A 26317-nucleotide genomic window follows, 5' to 3' on the forward strand; every position below is an offset into this window, starting at 1 on the left:
TCTCTGTCACTCACTTTTACTTAGCTTCTATTTTTGGTACCGTATGTTACCCAGTCATAGAAAGTTACAAATACCAAGAAACTTTTCAAACTCAATGAGAAGTCACTCAGTTTTACGCCACTCTGCCCACTAATCATGGGCAAGGCTTAGTCAACCATTTCTTCTTCTACTGCACTTTCTTTTTGATTGTGTAGTGTTGGTATTAGAAACCATCTGTGAAGGCCAGTTTCAGGAGGAATTCAGTGATGACTTTTCTATGATGCTTCAAGATACTGTCACTCACTCAGCTGCTGCTGACACTATCCTCAAAATGTCTGTAACTATTGGTGAAATAAAAGGTAAGTATCCTTTTTAACACCTTTGTAAGTTATGAATATAAGGAAAAGGCTAGCCGTACTTAATGACAGCCAGACTGGCAGGCTAGCCGTACTTAATGTGTAGATTGCTAAGTTAGACGTACTTAAGGATTGGTAGATTATTATGTGCGGTGACATATTTTGCCTTCGCATGTATTCTCTGCATATTTCGTCCGGATGTTTTTTCCCCATCACCTGGAATTATTTGGGACAACTGAACTCCGTGATACCACTCTACTTATCTATGTGTAACCTCAAACTTTTATAGTCAGTTTAGTCTTGATACAATTAATGAGAACTAATCATGAAAAAAAATGGCTAAAAATTAAAAACAATAACAAAGTACTAAGTGACGTCAATTTTGTTCTATCTCAATGGATAATAGATCTAGTGGTAGGGAATCAAAGGCTATTTAACACTGGTGTTAGGGGCTCTATGGCTAATAGCACTGGTGTTAGGGACTCAGTGGCTAATAGCACTGGTGTTAGGGACTCAGTGGCTAATAGCACTGGTGTTAGGGACTCAATGTCTAATAGCACTGGTGGTAGGGACTCGATGGCTAATAGCACTGGTGTTAGGGACTCAGTGGCTAATAGCACTGGTGTTAGGGACTCAGTGGCTAATAGCACTGGTGGTAGGGACTCAATGTCTAATAGCACTGTGTGTAGGCTCATGGCTAATAGCACTGTGTTAGGGGCTCTATGGCTAATAGTCACTGGTGGTTAGGGATCAATGGCTAATAGCACTGTGTGTAGGGACTCAGTGTCTAATAGCACTGGTGTAGGGACTCAATGGCTATTTAACACTGGTGTAGGGCTCTATGGCTAATAGCACTGTGGTAAGGACTCAGTGGCTAATAGCTACTGGTTGTATGGACTCAATGACTAATAGCACTGGTGGTAGGGACTCAATGGCAATAGCACTGTGGTAGGGACTCATGGCTAATAGCACTGGTGTAGGGACTCAATGGCTAATAGCACTGGTGGTAAGGACTCAATGGCTAATAGCACTGGTGGTAGGGACTCAGTGGCTAATAGCACTGGTGGTAGGGACTAAAGTGGCTAATAGCACTGGTGGTAGGACTCTATGGCTAATAGCACTGGTGGTAGGGACTCATGGCTAATAGCACCGGTGGTAGGGACTCAATGGCTAATAGCACTGGTGGTAGGGACTCATGTGCATAATAGCACTGGTGGTAGGGACTCAATGGCTAATAGCACTGGTGTAAGGGACTCAATGGCTAATAGCACTGGTGGGTAGTTAGACTGGTGAATGGCTATTATACACTGGTGGTAGGACTCTATGGCTAATAGCACTGGTGGTAGGACTCAGTGGCTAATAGCACTGGTGTAGGACTCAATGGCTAATAGCACTGGTGGTAGGGACTCATGGCTAATAGCACTGGTGTAGGGGCTCTATGGCTAATAGCACTGGTGGTAGGGACTCTGCTTACATGTGTAGGCTCATGGCTAATGCACTGGTGTAGGGACTCATGGCTAATAGCACTGGTGTAGGGACTCAATGGCTAATAGCACGGTGGTAGGACTCAATGGCAATAGCACTGGTGGTTAGGGGACTCAATGGCTAATAGCACTGGTGGTAGGACTCAATGGCTAATAGCACTGGTGGTAGGACTCAATGCTAATAGCACTGGTGGTAGGACTCAGTGGCTAATAGCACTGGTGGTAGGGACTCAATGTCTAATAGCACTGATGGTGGTTAGGAATCTCATGTTGGCTATCTAATAGCACCTGGTGGTTAGGGCTCAATGGCTAATAGCACTGGTGGTAGGGACTCAATGGCTAATAGCACTGGTGGTAGGGACTCAAGTCTAATAGCACTGGTGTAGGGAGCTCAGTGGCTAATAGCACTGGTGGTAGGGCTCATGGCTAATAGCACTGGTGGTAGGACTCAATGGCTAATAGCACTGGTGGTAGGGACTCAGTGTCTAATAGCACTGGTGGTAGGGACTCAATGGCTAATTAAGCACTGGTAGGACAGTGGCTATACATGGTTAGGGCATCTAGGTGGTAAAGGACGTTGACAGTGGCTATAGCACGTGTAGGACTCATGCTAATAGCATGTGTTGGGACTCAATGGCTAATAGCACTGGGTTAGGGACTCATGGCTAATAGCACTGGTGGTAGGACTCATGCTAATACAGTGGTAGGGACTAATCTAATGCACTGGTGGTAGGGACTCATGGCTAATAGCACTGGTGGTAGGGACTCAATGTCTAATAGCACTGGTGGTAGGGACTCAGTGGCTAATAGCACTGGTGTTAGGGACTCTATGGCTAATAGCACTGGTGGAGGACTCAATGGCTAATAGCACTGGTGGTAGGACTCAATGTCTAATAGCACTGGTGGTAGGGACTCAGTGGCTAATAGCACTGGTGTTAGGGGCTCTATGGCTAATAGCACTGTGGTAGAGAATCAATGGCTAATAGCACTGGTGGTAGGGACTCAGTGTCTAATAGCACTGGTGGTAGGGACTCAATGGCTATTTAACACTGGTGGTAGGGGCTCTATGGCTAATAGCACTGGTGGTAAGGACTCAGTGGCTAATAGCACTGGTGGTAAGGACTCAGTGGCTAATAGCACTGTGGTATGGACTCAATGGCTAATAGCACTGGTGGTAGGGACTCAATGGACTCAGTGGCTAATAGCACTGATGGTATGGACTCTATGGCTAATAGCACTGGTGGTGGGGACTCAGTGGCTAATAGCACTGGTGGTAGGGACTCAGTGGCTAATAGCACTGGTGGTAGGGACTCAATGGCTAATAGCACTGGTGGTAGGGACTCAATGTCTAATAGCACTGGTGGTGGGGACTCTATGGCTATTTAACACTGGTGGTAGGAGCTCTATGGCTAATAGCACTGGTGGTAGGGACTCAGTGGCTAATAGCACTGGTGGTAGGACTCAATGTCTAATAGCACTGGTGGTAGGGACTCAGTGGCTAATAGCACTGTTGGTAGGGACTCTATGGCTAATAGCACTGGTGTTAGGGACTCAGTGGCTAATAGCACTGGTGTTAGGGACTCAGTGGCTAATAGCACTGGTGTTAGGGACTCAGTGGCTAATAGCACTGGTGTTAGGGACTCAGTGGCTAATAGCACTGATGGTAGGGACTCTATGGCTAATAGCACTGGTGTTAGGGACTCAGTGGCTAATAGCACTGGTGTTAGGGGCTCAATGGCTAATAGCACTGGTGGTAGGGACTCAATGGCTAATAGCACTGGTGGTAGGGACTCAGTGTCTAATAGCACTGGTGGTAGGAACTCAGTGGCTAATAGCACTGGTGGTAGGGACTCAATGTCTAATAGCACTGGTGGTAGGGACTCAATGGCTAATAGCACTGGTGGTAGGGACTCTATGGCTAATAGCACTGGTGGAAGGGACTCAATGGCTAATAGCACTGGTGGTAGGGACTCAATGTCTAATAGCACTGGTGGTAGGGACTCAGTGGCTAATAGCACTGGTGTTAGGGGCTCTATGGCTAATAGCACTGGTGGTAGAGAATCAATGGCTAATAGCACTGGTGGTAGGGACTCAGTGTCTAATAGCACTGGTGGTAGGGACTCAATGGCTATTTAACACTGGTGGTAGGGCTCTATGGCTAATAGCACTGGTGGTAAGGACTCAGTGGCTAATAGCACTGGTGGTATGGACTCAATGGCTAATAGCACTGGTGGTAGGGACTCAATGGCAAATAGCACTGGTGGTAGGGACTCAATGGCTAATAGCACTGGTGGTAGGGACTCAATGGCTAATAGCACTGGTGGTAGGGACTCAATGGCTAATAGCACTGGTGGTAGGGACTCAGTGGCTAATAGCACTGGTGGTAGGGACTCAGTGGCTAATAGCACTGGTGGTAGGGACTCAATGGCTAATAGCATTGATGGTAGGGACTAAATGACTAATAGCACTGGTGGTAGGGACTCAGTGGATAATAGCACTGATGGTATGGACTCAATGGCTAATAGCACTGGTGGTAGGGACTCAGTGGCTAATAGCACTGGTGGTAGGGACTCAGTGGCTAATAGCACTGGTGGTAGGGACTCAATGGCTAATAGCACTGGTGTTAGGGACAATGTCTAATAGCACTGGTGGTGGGGACTCAATGACTATTTAACACTGGTGGTAGGAGCTCTATGGCTAATAGCACTGGTGGTAGGGACTCAGTGGCTAATAGCACTGGTGGTAGGACTCAATGGCTAATAGCACTGGTGGTAGGGACTCAGTGTCTAATAGCACTGGTGGTAGGGACTCACTGGCTAATAGCACTGGTGGTAGGGAATCAAAGGCTATTTAACACTGGTGGTAGGGACTCAATGGCTAATAGCACTGGTGGTAGGGACTCAGTGGCTAATAGCACTAGTGGTAGGGACTCAATGGCTAATAGCACTGGTGGTAGGGACTCTGTTGCGAATAGTGCTGGTGGGAGGGACTCAATGGCGAATAGCACTGGTGGTAGGGACTGTTGCGAATAGCGCCGGTGGTTATGACTCAGGAACTCAATGGCTGATAGCTCTAGTGGTAGGGACTCAATGTCTAAATGAACTGGTGGTAGGGACTCACTGGCTAATTGCACTGGTGATGGAGACTGAATGGCTAATTGCGCTGATGGTAGGGACTCAAATGCTAATTAACACTGGTGTTAGGGGCTCAGTGACTAATAGTGCTGGTGGTAGGGACTCAATGGATAATAGCACTGGTGGTAGGGACTCAATGTCTAATAGCGCTGATCGTAGGGAGTCAGTGTCTAATAGCACTGGCGGTAGGGACTCGGTGGCTAATAGCCCTGATGATAGGGACTCAGTCTGTGAATACAATTTATAATATATTTTTAAAAAATAATCCCACAGTGGAACGCGCTACAGTCCGCTTACAACAAACCCTCATCTGAGCTAGGAAATATTTCCCCTTAAAGGGGGATCTGTAGTCAAAAAAACTTCTTTTTTTAAAAATTGCAATGCCAATATTGGTATTCCCGTTACTTTTAGGTGGTAGAGGTCTAATTTGATGATTAAAAACAAAAAAACAAAACAAAAAAATAAAACAAAAACTAACTAAAACAACTAAATAAAATGTGCGGCTATGTGGTCTTATGGTATGGCACTCGCTTTGGGATCGGAAGGTCCTGGGTTCAAGCCTCGCTCGGGTCATAGTTGAGTCCTTGGAAAAGCTTAGTTTATTCAATATTAGGCTTTCGCCAATAAATCAACAATTTGATGCCAACATACATGAAAGTGGAAAAAAAAAAAAAGAAGGTAAATGGAACCAAAAAATAAACTGATACACCACACAAAAATACACGAATGGTAATAACATCAATACGTTCAATAATAATAATAATAATAATAATAATAATAATAATAATAATAATAATAATAATAATAATAATAATAATAATAATAATAATAATAATAATAATAATGATAATAATAATAATAGTAATAATAATAATAATAATAATAATAATAATAATAGTAATAGTAATAATAACAACAACAATAAGAAGAAGAAGAAGAAGAAGAAGAAGAAGAAGAAGAAGAACAACAACAACAACAACAACAAGAATATCAATAATAATAACAATAATAATATTACCATAATCCCCACACCCCAATCATCACCGTTACCACCACCACCATTACCATTATCACTACCACTATCACCATCACTTTTACATTTCCAATCAGTTTTTCTCATTTAAAAAAATAAAAAATAAAAAAAATAAAAATAAATAAATAAATAAATAAATAAATAAATAAATAAATAAATAAATAGATAGATAAATAATAATAATAATAATAATAATAATAATAATAATAATAATAATAATAATAATAATAATAATAATAATAATAATAATAATAATAATAATAATAAAATATTGATACCCATCACAACAGACCTCCTCACTACCACGAAAATTCCCGTAGTACTACGGCTAAATCCCGGGCTGGATATAATAAAGGTTTTTAATTAAATGTCATTTCTTGAAAACGAAGTTCTGGTGCCAGAGCTATCACATAGAGTTAATATTTTTCCCCACGCATTATAAGGACAAACTGGTGGTTTTTAAGGGTAGTTAAAATGTCTACGATGTTATTTACCCTGAAAACTACTTATTACATTTTCCTATTTCAAGTAGGCAGGTCTGCCATGATAAGTATCAGTTCCATAGTCAAAATAAGACAAACAGAAATAACTTTTATTTTAATCAATAATCCATACAATTTGATGACAACAGACATGAGAGTGAGGAAAAAAGGTAAATGAAACCAAAGCATAAAATGATACCATAAATAATCATAAAAATACAACATTGTAATACCACCAATACTTACAATAATAGTAATAATAATAATAATAATAATAACAATAATAACAATAATAATAATAATAATAATAATAATAATAATAATAATAATAATAATAATAATAATAATAATAATAATAATAATAATAATAAGAATTGTAAAAATAACATAAGCGCCCCAGCAATAATATCTAGTATTGTATTTGTAAATGAGGACCTCGCTCGGCTCATAGTTGAGTCATTGGAAAAGTCTCTTTACTCACATTCTCTCACCGTACTCAGGTGTAAAATGAGTATCTGGCCATCAACAGCGTTGTCTCTGTCAATCGCCTAACAATCGTCATACATGAGACTGCTTATTAAAATTCGTCCATCTCATAACAATTATAAAATGCAAAATAAAACGCGACGATTTGCCAACATGTATAGAGAAAATCTTTCAATATTAAAGAAGTAAAAAATAGAGTTACAATGCGAGACATCACCAACCTTCCCGACGCCCACACAAATTTTCTCTCTTACTCCCCTTGGACAAACCCTCTGATGACTAATGACAACTTCCGGTTAACACTTCCGCATACACGATAACAAGCTGGTTGAGTCTTTTTTCGCTTTTTGAGAGCAATAATCCAAAAGAAAAATAGTTGGAAGATGTCGGCTTTTCATTATAATTTTGCCATCATTTGCAGAGTACCAAATTCAATCAAAAACAGAAGTATTGGATCGGATCAGTATGCGGACGGGATCGATGTTGACAAGGCAAGGGAAGAGTACGAGACAGTCCGTGAGGTTTTGAAAAATTGTGACATCAACATCATTGAGTTGGTGGAAGATGAGAGCTATCCAGACAGTTGCTTTGTTGATGACACCGCTGTTGTTATTGGGAATACTGCACTGATTTCTCGACCTGGCTCAAGTACTCGGCAGGGAGAGGTAATCATCTTTCATTTACTGTTAAAACACCAGGGAAAATGATTCCTATTCCTGGGATTTTGATTTGCCTCAGTCAGTGGTCAGTGGTGAGGAGAGCCCGACAAGTCCAGGTCCAGAGCCAATTCGAAATCAAAGATTTTAAAGATTAAGACAAGACTTGTCCTCTTGTTCACAATCATTGTGACTGTGACCATTGCTTGGTTTTAAGTGCCAGTGCATTGAGGTCGAAACCAAATAATATTTCTTAATGAATGTTCATTCCGGATACAGTTGGTCCCCCAATTTTGATCATATTTTTTTGTTATTTCAGAAATAACACCATCATCATTATCATAATCATATTTTCATTTAAACCACAGTTATGCCAAAATACAAAATTCCCAAATTCTGTCTATTATTATTAATGCTACAACAATTAGAAAATAAAAAAAGATCTACTGACAACTATAAATTATAAATAATGTACTCTTCTCAGATTCTCAGTGCAGAGGACACAGATTAGATAATTCTAGTTAGGAGTAGTTGAGCTTCTTGAAATGTCCTCATGATTGATGTAATTCTTTATTTTATTTCACATTTTGACTCATTTTGCCATTTTACAAACAATAAAAATCATCTGGTGTCAGGCTTTTTTATAGTTTTTCTTATCTATGTAATTTTTAGTAGTCAACCCTCTTTTCTTTTTCTTTTTTCTGTTCCTCAAAGGTTGGTGAAATTCGCAAAGTGCTGAAAGGGGATTTAAGGCTTAATGTTGTTGAAATCCACAACGCAAAAGCAACTCTAGATGGAGGAGATGTTCTATTCACAGGTGAGCGTTGATGTTTTTCTTTGTTATCTGCTGTTGTTGAATGAGAAGAAATTGGTGGATAGCGTGCATTTAAGAGTGTCTCTCTGGTGACCAGGCAGAGTTGTGTAACACTGTAACAGGTTGTGGGTTCGAATCCTCACCATTGCAAAATGTTTATTCTGTTTTGTCTTCTGGTGATTTTCTACTCACTTTATTTTTCTTGTTACTCTGTTGCTCTAAAAATGGTGGTTCATGCCAGTTAATGCTATAAAATGGGGTGAAAAGGCAAATGTTCAAAAAATTCCTCCTTTATCACTTTTTGTCACCATCAGCACTGAGTAATAATGACTCATCTCCTTTTACTTCTCTAGGAAAGGAGATATTTGTTGGCGTTGGGAAGAGGACAAACAGGGCTGGTGCTCAGGCCGTGGCCGAGGCTTTCCCAGAGTATGCCGTGTCCATGGTTGACTTTTCCCACTGCGAGGCTCTTCACTTGAAGGACGTCTTCAACATGGCAGGCAAGCGCGTCATGGCTGTTGCTCCTGGCCCAGATGTACAGGCTGTTCTCAGGGTAAGTTCTTCTTTTCCTCCTCCTCCTCCTCCTCCTTCTTCTTCTTCTTCTTCTTCTTCTTCTTCTTCTTCTTCTTCTTCTTCTTCTTCTTCTTCTTCTTCTTCTTCTTCTTTTTCTTCTTCTTCTTCTTCTTCTTCTTCTTCTCTCTCTCTTCTTCTTCTCTTCTTCTTCTTCTTCTTTTTCTTCTTCTCTTCTTCTTCTTCTTCTTCTTCTTCTTTCTTTCTCCTCTCTCCTTCTTCTTCTTCTTCTTCTTCTTCTTCTTCTTCTTCTTCTTCTTCTTTCTTCTTCTTCTTCTTCTTCTTCTTCTTCTTCTTTTTCTTCTTCTTCTGCTTCTTCTTCTTTTCCTTTCCTTCTTCTTCTTCTTCCTCTTCTTCTTCTTTCATACATAACGATATTCTTGTTAGTACTCGGACCATGTATTTATTTTTGTTCTCCTTTAGGGTTTTAAGAGTTTCCCTAGCCCTTTATGTTGATTATTTCAAAGTAAAGAAGTTTTGATATTAAAGTGTTGAGAATTACGATTATTTTTGTAGAAAACGGTAAGGGCTGCCTGAAGCCGGTGATCGTAAAATACTAATGAAAGAGTGAAAGTGGAAAGGCTTCTTATGGGAACAAAACAGACAATGGACGTTTCGGGTACAAACCCTTTGTCAGAACAACAATACACAAATAAACGTGGAAAACAAATAAAGAATTTTGATTATTTTTATAATGTGTTGACTGGAGTTAATTGGGATTATTTTATCTTTTTGTTGTTTTTTTTTTTCTTCTGCAGAGTGTTCATAACCACTTCCTTTTTTCTTAAATAAAATGAAATCGTGACAAACTCACAAATTTGATCCAAAAGAAAATATTAGATTTTTGGTTTTGTTGTTTTGGATTTTTTGGGTTTTTTTTGGTTTTTACAAAAATATTTTGTTTCTACTTTTCATTATTGTTTTCATCTCTTTTCTTATTCCAGTTTTTGTACTCATAGTGGGTGATTTTATTTATTTAATTTTCTACATTTCGATGCTCTACTGCAATGTGATGTTTGAAGTGTAAGTAAAGTATTGATTGTCTCCACAGCAAATGCAAGACGTTGCTGACTTCCCATATCAAGTGATGCAGATGGACTCTCGTTTGGCCACGGATATGCTGTACTGTAATGGCCACCTGATCCATCATGTCAGGAATGAGATGGGAGACAAGAGTTACGGGGTGAGTCGAGTCGTCTCTTTGAACATGGGCTACTATTAAACTGTAAAAGCGACACCAAGCTGCTAGAAGTAGAAGCTGTGGACTGTCAAATGGAATAAACAAAAGAATGAATAGAACAGCTTATAAACAAGAAGAACAAAATACCAAATACAAAGCGTTTCGGGCTCAAAACCCTTCTTCAGCCAACAACAAAAGACAACAATGAAAACATGGCTCCTTGTACATATTGTATTTGTTAAATCAATTTACAAAAATTTTATCTTTTGACCCAATTTTGAAATCCTGGCTCATCATTTTATCGTTGCCAACTTTGATTCTGTGCACTTTTGGTAGTCAGGTAATTTTCACACCATGTTCTTCATTGCTGGAGAAGGAAGATGAAAATAGTTTTATTTGTTTATAAATTTTAAAAAGATTTTTTCATTCATTTGGCTATGGGAAAAGTATTTTTTTAAACTCATAGGATTAGTTTTTGTGATATTTGTACCTTTTCGTGTGTAATATATAAACCATTGTTGTTGTTTATTTTTTTTTTTTCATGGTACTTTATTCTTAATAGTTTTAGATTTACATCATAGTCTGTGTAGTAGATGTTTTTGTAGAAGAGAGGTAAGTAAGTGATTGAATGGATGGAGATACCCAGCACGTTTGCACACTGTTGTATTATATTTGTTTACAAAATTGCATGGTGTGTTATGTTGATTTGTGAAAGAGTATAATATCCTATCTTGATACTTTGCCATAGGTGTCAATTCCAGTTTGGATTCTCTCTCTCTCTCTCTCTCTCTCTCTCTCTCTCTCTCTCTCTCTCTCTCTCTCTCTCTCTCTCTCTCTCTCTCTCTCTCAACAGTGAAGAAGTGAAACATTTTTGATGCATGTACAATTGGTTTATATGAGTGCAACTGAAAATAATTTAAAAAATATTCCGTGGTCAATGGACCATTGTTGCTTTATATCAGAATGGTGAATCATTTTAAAAATTGACTGCGTTTTGATTGGTTTGCAAATGAAAGCAGAAAAGCACCATCGACAAATCTCTGATAGTCTCCAATGAATCGTCTATTAAAATGTCCTCATATGTTCCAGCTATACGTCGTTTATCACATCTCTAATACTCCAAATTATAATGGTGTATCTATTTTTAAAAAAAATGTTGCTTGATTTCTTTTTAAAAACAAAACGATTGTATGTTTATTATTATTGCCACCCATTTGATTCCACCGCTCACTCACAAAAATTTGTAGATACAACAAAGAGAATCACTGCCTGTTTTCCACTGCTACACCATTAACATTGCACATATAATGTCTACCTCAGTACTGCTTAATTCTATTTCCGTTTTTGTAGTGTATTCTATACTTTAATGGATAAGCCAAGAGGGTAACAACCATTATTCTAGTATATATCAGTAAAGAACCTCAAAATACATCGGGGAAAGTCGGCTTTTTCAAATATTCTGATCCATGTATTTGTGGGATGGTTTGTCTATTATTATTTATACAGTTTTAATTATTTGAATGGGCATTGAAGCTTTGAGATTGTCTTTCAAGACAAGATGGAAGGAACCAGAACATGAATGACGTGATTTTAAAAAAGTATTGTCTGCAACATTTCCTTTTGTTGGCTTTTACTTTTACTTGTTTTGAGACCAAAATAAACATAACATTTTGGAACTCATTTAGCATGCTGTAAATTGTGAAAGTGTGTCATATCCCTGTATGTATTGCTTTTTTATAATATTTTATTACTGCCTTGGAATTGTGCCATGTAACTTGCTTGAGACTGTCACATTCACATACATTGGTTACAGTTGTCAGATAAAATGGATGATTTTGTCTGTGTCAGGGAAGATACACTTTTTGTCATTCTTCTAACAAAGGATTGTGCATGAAATTTGACACATACTGCTTTACTGTATAGTCATTGGTTTTTGCCACGTGTGGAATGTGGAATGAATCCAAGCATGGAATGGGACACACTCTACGGATTGGAAACTTTCATCGATGGATGATTTATTATATTTATATATATCAAATTGCATTGGACTTCTTAAAATATTTATATCCTACCAAATGGCTTTGTGTAACACAATAATCACCTCCCTCTGTTTCTGTTACAACGTACGGTTTACTTAAAATAAAATGGTAGTTTGACCCCTGTGCCTGCACTAAAAAATTATGACCCTTTTCTCCCTTGCTTGAATGAAATCTCTACCAACCTCTCCCACCCGCATTTCCATGATCAAAGTGCTCATCGTTTTTGGATTTGAAGTTCCTCCGTTGACTGACTTGACACTGCATGACAGCTGGTTGATTACTCACGGCATGAGATGAGGATGTTCACATTGACTGAACCAGTTTCCATTTTTCTTTTCTCCTTTTTTTTTTTTTGTTTTTCATTCGATGTTTTGGCTTCATTTTCATGGAATCGTTGGATTCTGCTTGGATTATCATCATCTTCGTTGTCACAACAACGACAACAACAACATGCCAATCCCATCCCATCGATGACGTTGTTACAAACGCCATGCCGTGTTTGGACGCACAGATGTTGGACCAGTTTGTGGACCCAGAAATTCAACGTGTTGAGTTGAGCATGGACCAGCTGACTTGGGAGGGGAGAGGCATTTGTGGACTGGGTCTGCTTTGCCTCAAGCTGAAGACTTACACAAGCCTCATTTACGACTGAGTGGTGTGAGTTTTCAACTGCATGACCCTTTCATGATGAGTTTGTTGATTAGGCAAGGGATTAAGAATTATAAAAGGAAAATAAAACAAAACCTGTTAGTGTCCCCTCAGGTTTAAAAAATGAATGGAAACTGAACAAAATATTTGATTGTCTATTCATATGTACGTATGGACATTGATCGTCTATTCCTATGAACATACGATGGTTCATAGAATGAGAGAATGAAAATATTTCTGGCCTTTTACGTTGAATCTATTGACTTTCCATATTTCCAAGGTGTTCTTTTTTTTATATTCTGGTAGCGAAATGACCCAAAAGTGTTGCAGTTTCATTAAACTCTTAAAGATTGTGCAAGCAATTTTTAAAAAAATATGAAGAGGTACTGTTGTGTCCTTGCAGGGAAAATAACATCAGACATATTATGTTTTGTTATAGTCTCCATGAAAACTTTTCCATTTGAAAGGCATAAGGACAAGGAAACTTATGTTTTTTAAAAATCCTTTTCTTCCACACTTTATTGTATTATTTTGATTTTGCTCTTTATATAAGTTGGTGGTCTCAGTAACTCAGCTGGTAGAGCACTTGCTTCACATGCAAAGGGACTGAGATTGATCTGGGTGTAGTCGACGTTTGATTTTTTTTTTTTACCCCTCAGTCACCCAACAGTGATTGGGTAGCTGGGTCTGTTAGATCTGGTGGAAAGTACTTTGTAATATACTAGCGTCTGTAAAACTATTGGATAAACATGGAGGTGATCGTTTTGAATAAAAGATCAGCATTTTAAACGATGACCATTTGTGTTCAAAAACCTTCTTCAGCTGTCGCCACAAAATGAAGAAACCAGAAGGATGGGAGAAGTCTTTGTCGCATCTTCTTCTGTCCTGATATTCATTCTACAAGCTGCTGGATAAGGACAAAACAGCAGTCATGGATCAACAAATTATCACAAAAGTGAATCGATTTCTTTTTCTCCATTTGGTAGAGAAAGAAATCAGTTCTAATTGTTTTCCGTGGATCCTCAGAATTCTACGATTTTGGATATGTGATTTTCAGAGGAGAAATTTCCTCCTTTTATAAAAATGACATTTCCTCCCAATCCAATGTACTGGCAGTGAGAGACTTGATGTGTGGTGGAACAAATTGGTGAAGTTTCCAACTCTCCATAAGTTAGTTAGAGTAATAATGATAGTTTATCATCTGAATTGCTCTAAAAGTCAGGGTGAAAGCAGTGATAAATTGGGCTTTAACTTTAAGGCAATCGTTCCAAATTTTCCTCCCTTTTCCACTTTTTGTCACCATTGGTTTCAAATTCTCATTCCAACAAAATCATGGAATTTATGATTTAATCTTTCCTACGTTTTCATTCTTCAGGCGTTGGACGAGAAGATTTTGTGGCCCAGACATCACATTCAGATGACAGAGTTGAGCAAGATTGGAGGGACCATCGCTAGTCTGCCCCTTCTCATCACGCGTAGTCGATTCCCCAAGAACATCATCAGCAACATCCAGGATGAGGACCTTGGCTATTTCACACAGTGGAAACGTGGGGATGTTTGAGAGATTTTTATTCAGATTGACCAGTTAAAGACCAAATGATGGAAAAAACTTGTATTTAAAAGTTTGGCCAGAAAGTTTGTCCTTCAAATATCGATCAATTTAAATGACCCTCGTCTGGGCAAAAACTCTCAAACATGGGACTTTTGCGACGTCCCAGATTTGAAAGGTTTTGCCATGTTTAGGGCCATTTAAATGGATTGACATTTGAAAGAGGCGGGATTTCTGACCAAATTATTAAATTCATGTTTTTCAAGAGTTTGGTAGTTATCAGGTGTATTGATAAAGTTACTTTCAAACAATTATAGTAAAGTCTGTACATTAGGAATTGCTTTTTGAAAACAAATTGCATGATGGTTGTTGTTTTTTTTTTTGTGTGTGTTTTTTGGATCACATTTTATCAAGCTTGGAATTGAAGACTATAAGTTTGAGTTTTTTTGGGGATTTTTTCTCATAGTAATAGTAGTGGGGAGGGGAAGGGGGGGGGGGGCAGTATTTAGATTGGGTTTTATTTTAGTAAATATATAGCAATATTTTTATGTAACATGAGATGTGTTTCTAAACCTGGGCTGTATTTGGTGTGAAATTTTGAATTTTTATACAGATCCAATTTTTTAAAATATGGGATATTTGATATGGGTACCTCGTGTCATGAGCATATTTTGCTTTCGGACAGCTGGGGTTTGGCACTCGGCAACAAAAGATCAACAATTCATTTTGTGAACTGAGACTTCACTTCTTGTGATTTTGTACTCAGAAAACATAAAATTTGATTTCATTTTACGATATGACATGGTTTGGTACGCTAGTTTAAATTTTATTCTCCTAATCCATGGCGTGTCACCAATTTATAGTTTTAGTTTGTAACTGATTTTTTGGCAGGCTTCAATATAATTTAAGATAGAATAAAGAAAGAGAGAAGATACTGTAAAAGCCTTTTTTGATTTGTATTTTTTTGTTTGACAATTTTTTGCAACCATTTCCTGCCATCAATGTCATCGTTGTCAACGTTGCTACTGATTCCACCTTCCCACTTTGCACCAATCAATTGTCTTGGGTCTCTCATTTTCTGTAAAATTTGATGTACAGTCAATGAATTATGTCATTTGTTACAATTCTATTTTTAAATTGTTTTTTTAAATTCACACCACTGTTAGTCGAATTAATCATTGAATCATTTTCTTCATGTTGTGCTTACCATATTTCATTCTCTTTAATGCCATAATTTTATTGTTGTTGTTGTTATTATTATTATTATTATTATTATTATTATTATTATTATTATTATTATTATTATTATTATTATTATTATTATTATTATTTTGGTGAATTTTATTCACATTGAATACAGAGGCAATGATTGGATTTTATGTACGTTTTCCATTGTAAGACACACACACACACACACACACACACACACACACACACGTTATTTTCTGTCATTTTTTGTTCCCCGTCCCAATTCAGGTAAGGTGCTATTTAAATTTAAAATTTTTTTTTTTTATTTTGAAAGAAATGTCTGACTCTCTTTCTTTTTTAGAGTTAATCGTGTCTTTTCTTCTTCTTTTCATTTTTCTTCTTCTTCCTCTTCTTCTTCTTCCTCTTCTTCTTCTTCCTCTTCTTCTTCTTCTTCTTCTTCTTCTTCTTCTTCTTCTTCTTCTTCTTCTTCTTCTTCTTCTTCTTCTTCTTATTATTATTATTATTATTATTATTATGTTGTTGTTGTTGTAGCAGAGTATATTTTTAAAGTTGTAATAAATACTGTAAAAATGTTTTAATTTGTGTATGAGTTGTCTTCCTCCCAATTTCATCATTAGAAAAAAATTATTGATAATTTCAAGTCTTATCATGTCTTTAAATATTCCATACACAATGTGTTTCACACACACACATACACACACTGATTTAAAATAGATACAATTTATTGAGTTTTTTTTGTTATAATTTTTTTTTTTTTGTTTTTTTTTTTGTTCTAGTGAGATCGAAATCTCAGAGTATTGGTCACAAAAAGTCATTTCCAAATCTGTTGCATTCCCATTGGATAATCATGTTTGTATATCTCTGCTCTTTCAATGGAGTGAATGATTCAAATAATATTGTTGACGAAGAGATGAATCTTTCTTTGTGTGCTTGTGCTTTCACTGTCTCAGGCCGACCTCGAATACGCTTAAAATCATTAGTCATAGGAAAAAAATTATTTGAATATACAAAATATAAAGGCATCCAAAATTTTTCACAATTTTGTATTTTCTGTCCAGAATTATCTGAGATATCCGAATTATGATGAAAATTAAGAAAAACAATTATGTATTTACTTTGGGTCTATTTTCAATTGGAATGATGTCACAATTGAAACTATTCGTTAAACGTTTTGGAGTAATTCATTTATGTTATTCAGACTGAAATTCTAGCATCTTAAATCCTTCAGATTACTGGGTGGGGTTCCCTACCTCCACAGTGGGCAGGGAGGTACTTACCGCGTCTTCTATCCCCTTATATCTGTTTTCCAACATGCTTTCTGTCTTTGTCTTGGTGTGAGATTGCTCGGTTTTGTCCCAACCCTGGCCGGAGTCCTTGACTGGGAGGGAAACAGTCAAATGCATAGTTATTGTTGTGGGAGATGATATTTTTTTCCTTGTAAATCATCTCTCTGTTATGTGTTATTATATTTGTTATTTTAAATGTATAATGCAAGCATTTGAGTGTATTCCTCTTTGTTGGATTTTGTGCTTGTGTCTGGATGAGACTTATAGGTGATCTCAAACTAAGTGCATTGGTGGTATGCTCTTGGAATCTACATCTGATCCCTATTTGTTCCCAGTTCCCCTATGTCTTACTTTTTCTTGGGTGCTTTTATTGTAATTCTAGAACTTTTTACTATCCCATTTTCTTCCTTTTTACTGGCGCTGATATGACCTTAATGTGTTGCAAGCGCCGTAAAACCCTTAAAAACAAACAAAAACAAACAAACTTCAGATTAAAGAAAAATGTAGGCGTTAAAAGTCTGATTTTTGTCAAAGAAGATTTTATGTCATATCGTTTGTGGAAGGTCTGCTGCATATGATAAATAATTTGCGTTCATTCACAAACCGTTTTGACTGTCACTATTTGAATGATTGCTGCTAATAAATCAATCTATAAATAGATATATTATTGCTTTCAATTTATATATAAATATATCATTGCTATTTTTAAATCACACACCGTATGCTCTAGGGCTGGATTATTTTTCTAACCATGCTTTTTACTCTGATGTATCGGCGCCATTTTTGTATCATAGATTTTTAAAAAACATAATGCTCTTTTTGTCCTTGACTTAACTTTAAGTTCCTGCGTGTCATTTAGAATGACTATACAATTTACTGCCACATTTGTTTGTATTCATTTTGTGTTCTTGTTTTGTTTTGTTTTGATTTTTAAATTGTTTAATAAATACTGAATAGATAACTTTGAATTCAGACACAGCATTGTGAAAGCGAATAGTTAGTAAGTCATGATTAGGAATGGGTTCTTTATTTTGTGGAAATGTATGATGAAACAGTTTTCAAGTTAATGTAACACAACATTATGAATAGATCGAATATACTTTGGTGGAATTTCAATTTGAAATGATCTTGTTCATATTCATCATATTTTATCACCGGTTGCATTTTTTTGGGTTTTTTTTTTTTGTTGTCATCTGACTGTTTTAGAAATTAATTAATTCATCAAAACTTTATTTTATTTATTTTGGACTATCTGAAATACCTCAATTGAACTGTAAAAATATTTCCTATATTTACCCACGATAGAATATTTAGAATATTATATAGAGTTATGGATGTTGCTTACATGTTTGTATTGTGTAAATTTTATATCACAAAATACTATAAAGTACCCAATATTTTGATCCGGTTTTCGCGTATGCTTTGCGAGTTATTGGATGCTTGTGAATTTTTGAATATTTTATTTTTTTCACATTCCATTTCCAGACAAAAGTTATACTTGATTGGCTTTCAATGTTTCTCTATGTCTTGATATGCTGTCTGTTATGATTGGGGATCTCTGGTCACAGTGATAACGAGTTTGGACAGTCCGTTGGTGTAGTGATGTGGTCATCTTCTTTGGATTGAAACGTCTTAGTTTGGACAGTCGTTGGTTTAGTGATGTGGTCATCTTCTTTGGATTGAAAAGTCTTAGTCTGGATTTCTGGACCCTTTGGCTCTTATAAATCTGGAGTTCTTTTGTTTTGTTTTTGATTCTTGTCCAATTTATTTCTTTGTAGAAGCGTGTGAACAAATGCTCCAGAGGTGATAGAAATAAGGGTAGACAACTGCAAAGTCGAACAAGGGAGCACCAAAAAAGTGAAAGGAATTTGAAAAAACTTGTTGAATTCCTTAGCAGTCAAGTGAGATGGGAAGTGTTTCATCAATTGTCCTTGTCCAATCTGTGGTTTACTTGCAAAGTCAATTTGTAATTTTCCTCACATCTACTTCCTATCCATAACATTGGGTCAGGAGTCCATTGGGACGAGGCCTGGTAGTCAATCTGGGCATGTTGATCACATAGTGGACAGCTTTGTGTATTATGGCCTATCTAAGCCACTGGTATTACATATGGACTCATTGATCACATAGTGGACAGCTTTGTGTATTATGGCCTATCTAAGCCACTGGTATTACATATGGACTCATTGATCACATAGTGGACAGCTTTGTGTATTATGTCCTATCTAAGCCGCTGGTATTGCATATGGACTCATTGATCACATAGTGGACAGCTTTGTGTATTATGGCCTATCTAAGCCGCTGGTATTACATATGGACTCATTGATCACATAGTGGACAACTTTGTGTATTATGGCCTATCTAAGCCGCTGGTATTTCATACATACAGACTTATTCTAGTAGTCTACGCACAAATATATATTTTTCATTCCAAATTTGCCGGAGAGCAAGTGTGTTTCAAGGGATACCCGTCGTATTGCTGTTTAATTTTGTTTTTTTTAGTTAGCTGGAATATTGGGTTGAACCTGAGACGTGTCATGTGATTTAGAGTACATACTTTGTTTGACATACAGTACTTTCCTGTGATCTACAGCACGTTCTTTGTTAACATTGACACTGTTGTATTTTGTATTCTAAGATGTTTGATAGTTTGCCAGATCGAGATCTTTTGACTCTTGAGTCTGTTTTCCATTTCCTGGCGTTGAGTGTCGCATGTATTGTCAAATTCTGCCTGAAAATGAAGGGAACAAATTCACCAAAACTGGTGCAAATCCTAACCTAACACTAACATTGTCTCAATAAGTGCTGTCAAATTTTTGAAACAAATGAAAACGAATCATTTGATTCCATTTCGATTTTCAATAGGGAATGAGATTAGGAGAAGAGTAGCGTCCCAATTTGGTTTTGAAGTGTCTCAAGCCGCTTTCACCGGAAGCGAGGACAAGAGACGCATGCGCACAACCAACATGACGTTCTCTCTCTAATAACTTTTCCGCCTGTGACGTCACAGACTATGGCTGACGTCCAATCAAGGGACGCTACTCTTCCGCTAATCTCATTCCCTATACATTGACATGACGGATGTTGTAACATTTATTTCTAACGCACTGCAGGGATTACTATTTCCATTTTCATATGTCAGAAAGCGAGTATCATATTTTTTATTATTATTATTTGTAAAATGCATTTGTCATTATTATTATTGGTATGTAGATTTTTTAAATATTTGATCGAGTGCCTTAGCCATAACACCAATAATAATAAGGATGATACAATTAACATTTATGTGCAATGAATGAGAATTGTAAAACAAAAAAAAAGCTTAATAAACCTTTTATTTCATCTCAATCTTTAGAATTTTTAATATTTTTGTTTGTCATTCCATGTTTTCCTCTCCCATCTTCTATTTCCAGGGTTGCCAATTTCCCGTATATTTACAGAATTCAGTATGTTATAAACCGTCGGTATATTTTCCTATTAAATGTTAAACCTGCTGGGTGGGGTTCGTAATGTCTTTTTACTGAAGTTCAGCACTCAGACAGGGGATGATCTGTGTGTTTGTGTAACGGTCAGTAAATTTTGTCTCTTGCATGGGCAACACTGTATTTGTTCTTTCCAGCCTGGGTGGGGTTCCTGACCTCCCATAGTGGGCAGGGAGGCACTTACTGTGTCCTGGGTGGGGTTCTTGACCTCCCATAGTGGGCAGGGAGGCACTTACTGTGTCCTGGGTGGGGTTCCTGACCTCCCAAAGTGGGCAGGTAGGCACTCACTGTGTCCTGGGTGGTGTTCCTGACCTCCCATAGTGGACAGGGAGGCACTTACTGTGTCTTCTATCCCCCTATATCTGTTTTCCAACTTGCTTTCTGTCTTTGTCTTGGAATGAGATTACTCGGTTTTGTCCTGGCCCTGGCTGGGAGGGAGACAGTCAAATGTATAATTATAAGAGTTTCGGGAGATTATATTTTTTGTCATGAAAATCATCTCTATGTTAAGCACTGTTATTTTCTTGTTCTTCTTCACATACACACATGATTTGTAAACATTTGAGTGTGTTCCTCATAGTGTGATCTGTGCTTGTGTCTGGATGGGACATTTAGATGATCTCACTGGGTGGGGTTCCTGACCTCCCATAGTGGGCAGGGGGGTACATACTGTGTCTTCTATCCTCTTATATCTGTTTTCCAACATGCTTTCTGTCTTTGTCTTGGAAAGAGATTACTTGGTTTTGTCCTGGTCCTGGCCAGATGCCCTGGCTGAGAGGGAAACAGTCGAATGTATACAGTGCACTCTGGATACGTCGACGTTACCTAAGTCGATTTTTACCCAAGTCGATTTTTTTTTCTTGGTCCCTCCCCCTTCTTCCTATATAACATTAGTAAAAAACAAAAAACAAATCCACATAAGTCGATGTCGCTTAAGTCGATGTTATTATCACTCACGACTACAATAAAATCACAAATAAACAAGTATTTCCATTGGTTCAAAAAGCTACCAGTAAGAATTTTCAGTGGTTAAGAATATCCGCGAACGATTGGCGCACATCGATGTGATGTAGGTGCTTTGCCTGACGTCCGTGTTCAATGTACATAAGCAATATTGAATAACTTTAATTTCTCCATCTCAAATTTTACATTGTCGCAACTTCAAGTTCAAGATTATTTTTGGTTCTAATCCCAGGCCATCCTATGTAATGGCCCTCTTAATTAGTATCAATTTTATCAAGAATTCAAGTCAAGTCTACAACTACAATGCAAACCTGTCGCGGAAAAGGAAGATTCGATGCATTTGGAAAGTCTGGCATGCGACAGAAAATAGTCGCATAGGAAATTGGCATACCAGCTATTTCTGTCTCGAGGATTTACAAGAAGCATGACCTTGACCTAGAGGCTCCTACCCTTCCGCTTTTCGCGGAATAGTTTCAACTAATTGGTATACATTCGACATTCAAGGCAAAAATTCCGCTTTTCACCTTTCCAATCGAGGAAAATTAAAAAAAAAAATCTCCAGTGAAAAAAACGTGAGCTATGGCTTATTTTGTCAGCATCTCCCATGGTCAATCAACACACACTTTGTGTGTCTGATTAGTCCCTTCAAAGTGTGTGCTGCTGATGTCGGATAATATTATATTATGTTTGGGAGGGGGGTTGACCGAAGTATTATTATTATTATAGTGACTCCAATTTGTGAGGTCAATGACCTTGGTAATATTATATGTTGGCTTCATTCGGTAATAATATTATTGAGTACGGTCAGGTTCTTTCCCTATTTAATTTTAGCCCTGTGTACGTGTGTGTGTGTGTGTGTGTGTGTGTGTACCGGCACGCGCGTTTGTGTGATTAGGTGTGTGTGTGTGTGGGGGGGGGGAGGAGGAGGGTCCTGATAAGGTTAAATCCATCCATTCAATGCTTTGCTCTCAGACGGCCTGGACTTGTGTGTTCTCTAATATTATTTGACCCCATTCTTAGTCTTTACACAATCTGTACATTTTTACACATTTTATATTTTTAATTATTTGAGTACTTTTGGGTTGTCTATTACATTTTCTGTTGCAAAGCATGTCATAGTCAATAACAGTAAGTTGATTCGGCTTTTTTTATCTCAAATTCCGATTTTTATGTATTCTGATTCCTCTATGGGGCTATTGGGGGTAGGAGCCTCTGATGACCACTACAGAAACCGCGCGATATGAAGTGACATACTTAATCTAGATTGGTTTGCTTTGTTCACATGCGTTTTTGCTCATTTGATTACACTCCGGTTAAGTTGATTTTCGGATAAGTCGATTTTTTTCTCGGTTCCCCTGGGCATCGTCTTATCCGGAGTCCACTGTAGTTAGTTTTGGGAGATGATATTTTTTCATTGTAAATCATCTCTCTGTTATGCACTGTATTATGCTTTCTTTATATTTTTATGATTTGTAAAACATTTGAGTGTATTCCTCTTAGTTGGGACCTGTGCTTGTGTCTGGATGAGACTTTTAGGTGATCTCAAACTAAGTACTTTGATAGAGTGCTTTTGAAATCTACACCTGTTTCTTATTTGAACCAGTTCCCCTTTGTCTTCCCTTTTCTTGGATGCTTTATTGTAATTCTAGAACTTTTTACTATCCCATTTTCTTCCTTTTTACTGGCGCTGATATGACCTTAATGTGTTGCAAGCGCCGTAAAACCCTTAAAAACATAAAACATAGATGATCTCAAACTAAGTACACTGATAGTATTTATTCTCTTGCAATACTGCGATGAATTCTCTCACTTCCTGTTCGGCGGAGGGCGGTATAAGCAGATAAAGTTCGTTGGATGAAAAAATAAAACTCGAGTTTTTATATAGCGCAATATCGTGCGCATTTCCGATGGGAAGAGACAGGTACGATGTGACACAATAAAGACGATGATAATAAATACAGGAATTTGTCTTTCATTCAAAGTTCAAAGGGTTTTATTTGGATCGCTAGAACGTATTTCTCTTAATGAGCAAAGAATATCCACGATAACCAAATGATGATGATAACAAGAATATCAGATTTGAATGAAAAATGTTTTCCTAAAAAAATATGCCCCTCTCTCTCTCTCTCTGACACTCTCTCTCTCTCTCTCTCTCTCTCTCTCTCTCTCTCTCTCTCTCACACACACACACACACACACACACATACACGCTGTCTCTCTCTCTCTTTTTCTCTCCATCTTTCTTCTTCCTCCCTTTTTTTCTTTTGCTTTAAGTGTTTTAAATCACATTAAGCACAGCATTCTGTTTAAACGATTATCGAATACAAAAGTAAAATCTTGATACTGATCTGAAGACTCAATGCATCTTATACTGTACAATGACAATGGTAATGTTATGGCTCACTTTATGTTTTCATTGTTTTGTTTTTCTTTTAAATAAATAAAACAATATTTGAAATTCTAAATATTTAGATATTTAATAAATTTACGCCACATCAACTGCCGGCATCGTGTTGGCTGCAACGTTCTTGTTTTCACGGATAAGACTCATTCTCGTTGGCTTGGAAACGCGGGCAGTAATGGCGTCCATTTCGTCTGCGTTGATCTCGCGGAGCCCGAGATATTTCGGGTGTTGACTTGCCTGGTTTTTCACCATTTGTTTCTCGCTTCGACCAGACTCACCTTGGCTGGCAATCGTGGGTCTTGTCAGCCGAGACACGATGTCGTCAACCTGTGAATGTGATATAAATAAAATTATTATATTTGTTATTTTGAATGTATAATGTAAGCATTTGAGTGTATTCCTCTTTGTTGGATTTTGTGCTTGTGTCGGGATGAGACTTATAGGTGGTCTCAAACTAAGTACATTGGTGGTATGCTCTTGGAATCTACATCTGATCCCTATTTGTTCCCATTCCCCTTTGTCTTACTTTCTCTTGGGTGCTTTAATTGTAATTCTAGAACTTTTTACTATCCCATTTTCTTCCTTTTTACTGGCGCTGATATAACCTTAATGTGTTGCAAGCGCCGTAAAACCCTTAAAAACAAACAAAACAAACAAAAATTAGAAGAGAAAGAAAGTAAGACAAAGGCGACTGGTTCAAAAAGAGAACAGGCGTAGATTCCAAGTAGAGATAAATACAAAATTGGGCATTTATACAGAGCAATATCCACTAAAAATGTGCTCAAAGCGCTTTACAAAGGTTACCTGCCGTACAGCAACATTTAACATTTAGGACAGGCCTATAAGGCGATATTACAATTTTTCCGAACAGAGACAAAGCTGTTAACGTCCAGGTACTGATTTTACACCTGAGTACGATGAGAGAATATGAGTAGAGATCCTTTTCCAAGGACTCAACTATGCGCCGAGCGAGGCTCGAACCCAGGACCTTCCAAAAGCGAGTGTCATACCACAAAACCACATAGCAATCTATCAATGTGCCTAGTTTGACATGACCTAAAAGTCTCATTTTTTCGGGTAGATAGCCAAGATAGACTTCGTAAGTGGAAGATCGCAATCTAGGAGAAGGGCACCACAGACTACCGTTATCTATGAAGGGCACTAACCCCCCCAACAAACAAGAATAGGTGATGTTGATAATAATTATAATAATAATAATAATAGTAATAAATAATAATAATAATAATAAATAATAATAATAATAATAATAAATAATAATGATAATAATAATAATAATAATAATAATAATAATAATTAATAATAATAATAATATAATAATAATAATAATAATAATAATAATAATAATAATAATAATAATAATAATAATAATAATAATAATAATAATAATATATAATAATAATAATAATAATATAATATAATAATAATAATAATAATAATAATAATAATAATAATAATAATAATAATAATAATAATAATAATAATAATAAGAATAATAGTAAAAGTAAAGCACGTTCACCTCATGACGAGAGAGAAGTCTAAAAGCCGGGGCCCTAGGAATGAGACATTTGTATTCCGACTTGTATTCGGATGTACGGAGGACGGTGTTCTTGAGTTGCTGGTCGTCTCGCTTCTGTCTCAGCTGGTCCAGGTTGGGGTACTCGCTGGAATGTCTGGGTCCGTGGAAGAAGGGCAGAGAGTGAGAAAGGGGAAACGTCCAAACACAGATCATATCATTGCAGTAAATTGTAGTCCTTCGGAGCCATTTTGGGGCCGGAGTTTATTCCCTGTTTCTATAGCGTTAAACGGGCAATTTAAATTGCTTTTTACCTTTTGGGTAGGACGCTAGTCTATTGCAAAGTGCTTTCAGTCAGATCAAACAGACCTAGCTTCTGATCAAGGATACTGGGTGGGGATCCTGGCCTCCCATAATGGGCATGGTGGCACTTACAGTGTCTTCTATCCCCCTATATCTGTTTTCCAATTTGCATTGTGTCTTTGTCTTGGAATGAGATTACTTGGTTTTGTCCTGGCCCTGGCCTGAGTCCTAGCTGGGAGGAAACAGTCAAATGCATAGTTATTGTTTTGGGAGATGATATTTTTTCCCCTGTAAATCATCTCTCTGTTATGTATTATTATGTTTGTTATTTTAAATGTATAATGTAAGCATTTGAGTGTATTCCTCTTTGTTGGATTTTGTGCTTGTGTCCGGATGAGACTTATAGGTGATCTCAAACTAAGTACATTGATGGTTTGCTCTTGAAATCTACATCTGATCCATATTTGTTCCCAGTTCCCCTTTGTCTTCCTTTCTCTTGGGTGCTTTAATTGTAATTCTAGAACTTTTTACTATCCCATTTTCTTCCTTTTTACTGGCGCTGATATAACCTTAATGTGTTGCAAGCGCCGTAAAACTCTTAAAAACAAAAACATGATCAAGGATATTTTCTCCCAAGTCTAGATTACATACTTGGGTGGGGTTCCTGACCTCCCATAATGGGCAGGGAGGCACTTATTGTGTCTTCTATCCCCCTATATCTGTTTT

At 37.3% G+C, this 26317-nt stretch overlaps 2 protein-coding genes across 4 annotated transcripts in view; one reads left to right on the plus strand and one right to left on the minus strand.

Moving 5' to 3' along the window:
* Window positions 1-7230: 7230 nt before the first annotated feature.
* LOC144979480 (N(G),N(G)-dimethylarginine dimethylaminohydrolase 1-like) lies at window positions 7231-20253 on the plus strand. 2 transcript variants are annotated; one of them, XM_078926159.1, is made up of 6 exons: window positions 7231-7619; window positions 8325-8427; window positions 8778-8977; window positions 10046-10177; window positions 12725-12870; window positions 14237-14374. In XM_078926159.1, the coding sequence occupies exons 1-5, from the start codon at window positions 7338-7340 to the stop codon at window positions 12863-12865; spliced, it is 858 nt and encodes a 285-aa protein (XP_078782285.1). In that variant the 5' UTR covers window positions 7231-7337; the 3' UTR covers window positions 12866-12870; window positions 14237-14374. The 2 variants fall into 2 exon arrangements, with proteins under 2 accessions (XP_078782285.1, XP_078782284.1); XM_078926158.1 differs by lacking the exon at window positions 12725-12870 and having other exon boundaries at window positions 14237-20253.
* Window positions 20254-23808: 3555 nt separating this feature from the next.
* The window catches only part of LOC144979484 (uncharacterized), a 15112-nt gene continuing 12603 nt past the window's right edge, over window positions 23809-26317 (minus strand). For both annotated transcript variants that reach the window (XM_078926162.1, XM_078926161.1), the window contains exons 3-4: window positions 25292-25445; window positions 23809-24081 (exon numbers count right to left, since the gene is read on the minus strand). In XM_078926162.1, the coding sequence (XP_078782288.1) occupies window positions 23836-24081; window positions 25292-25445 (400 nt within the window). In that variant the 3' untranslated portion in view covers window positions 23809-23835. The remainder of the gene's footprint in view (window positions 24082-25291; window positions 25446-26317) is intronic.

This window comes from Berghia stephanieae, chromosome 9 (genome assembly GCF_034508935.2).
Source record: "Berghia stephanieae isolate SIO BIC M18660-M18661 chromosome 9, UCSD_Bste_1.3, whole genome shotgun sequence".
NCBI lineage: Eukaryota > Metazoa > Mollusca > Gastropoda > Nudibranchia > Aeolidiidae > Berghia > Berghia stephanieae.

What these genes read in the sequence shown, in the direction of transcription:
- LOC144979480 (XM_078926158.1), top strand. Translation starts at nt 7,338, where the DNA reads ATGTCGGCTTTTCATTATAATTTTGCCATCATTTGCAGAGTACCAAAT. An exon ending in AGGAGATGTTCTATTCACAG is followed by an intron (nt 8,428 to 8,777) that starts GTGAGCGTTGAT and finishes TTACTTCTCTAG; the next exon opens with GAAAGGAGATATTTGTTGGC. An exon ending in TGGGAGACAAGAGTTACGGG is followed by an intron (nt 10,178 to 14,236) that starts GTGAGTCGAGTC and finishes TTCATTCTTCAG; the next exon opens with GCGTTGGACGAGAAGATTTT.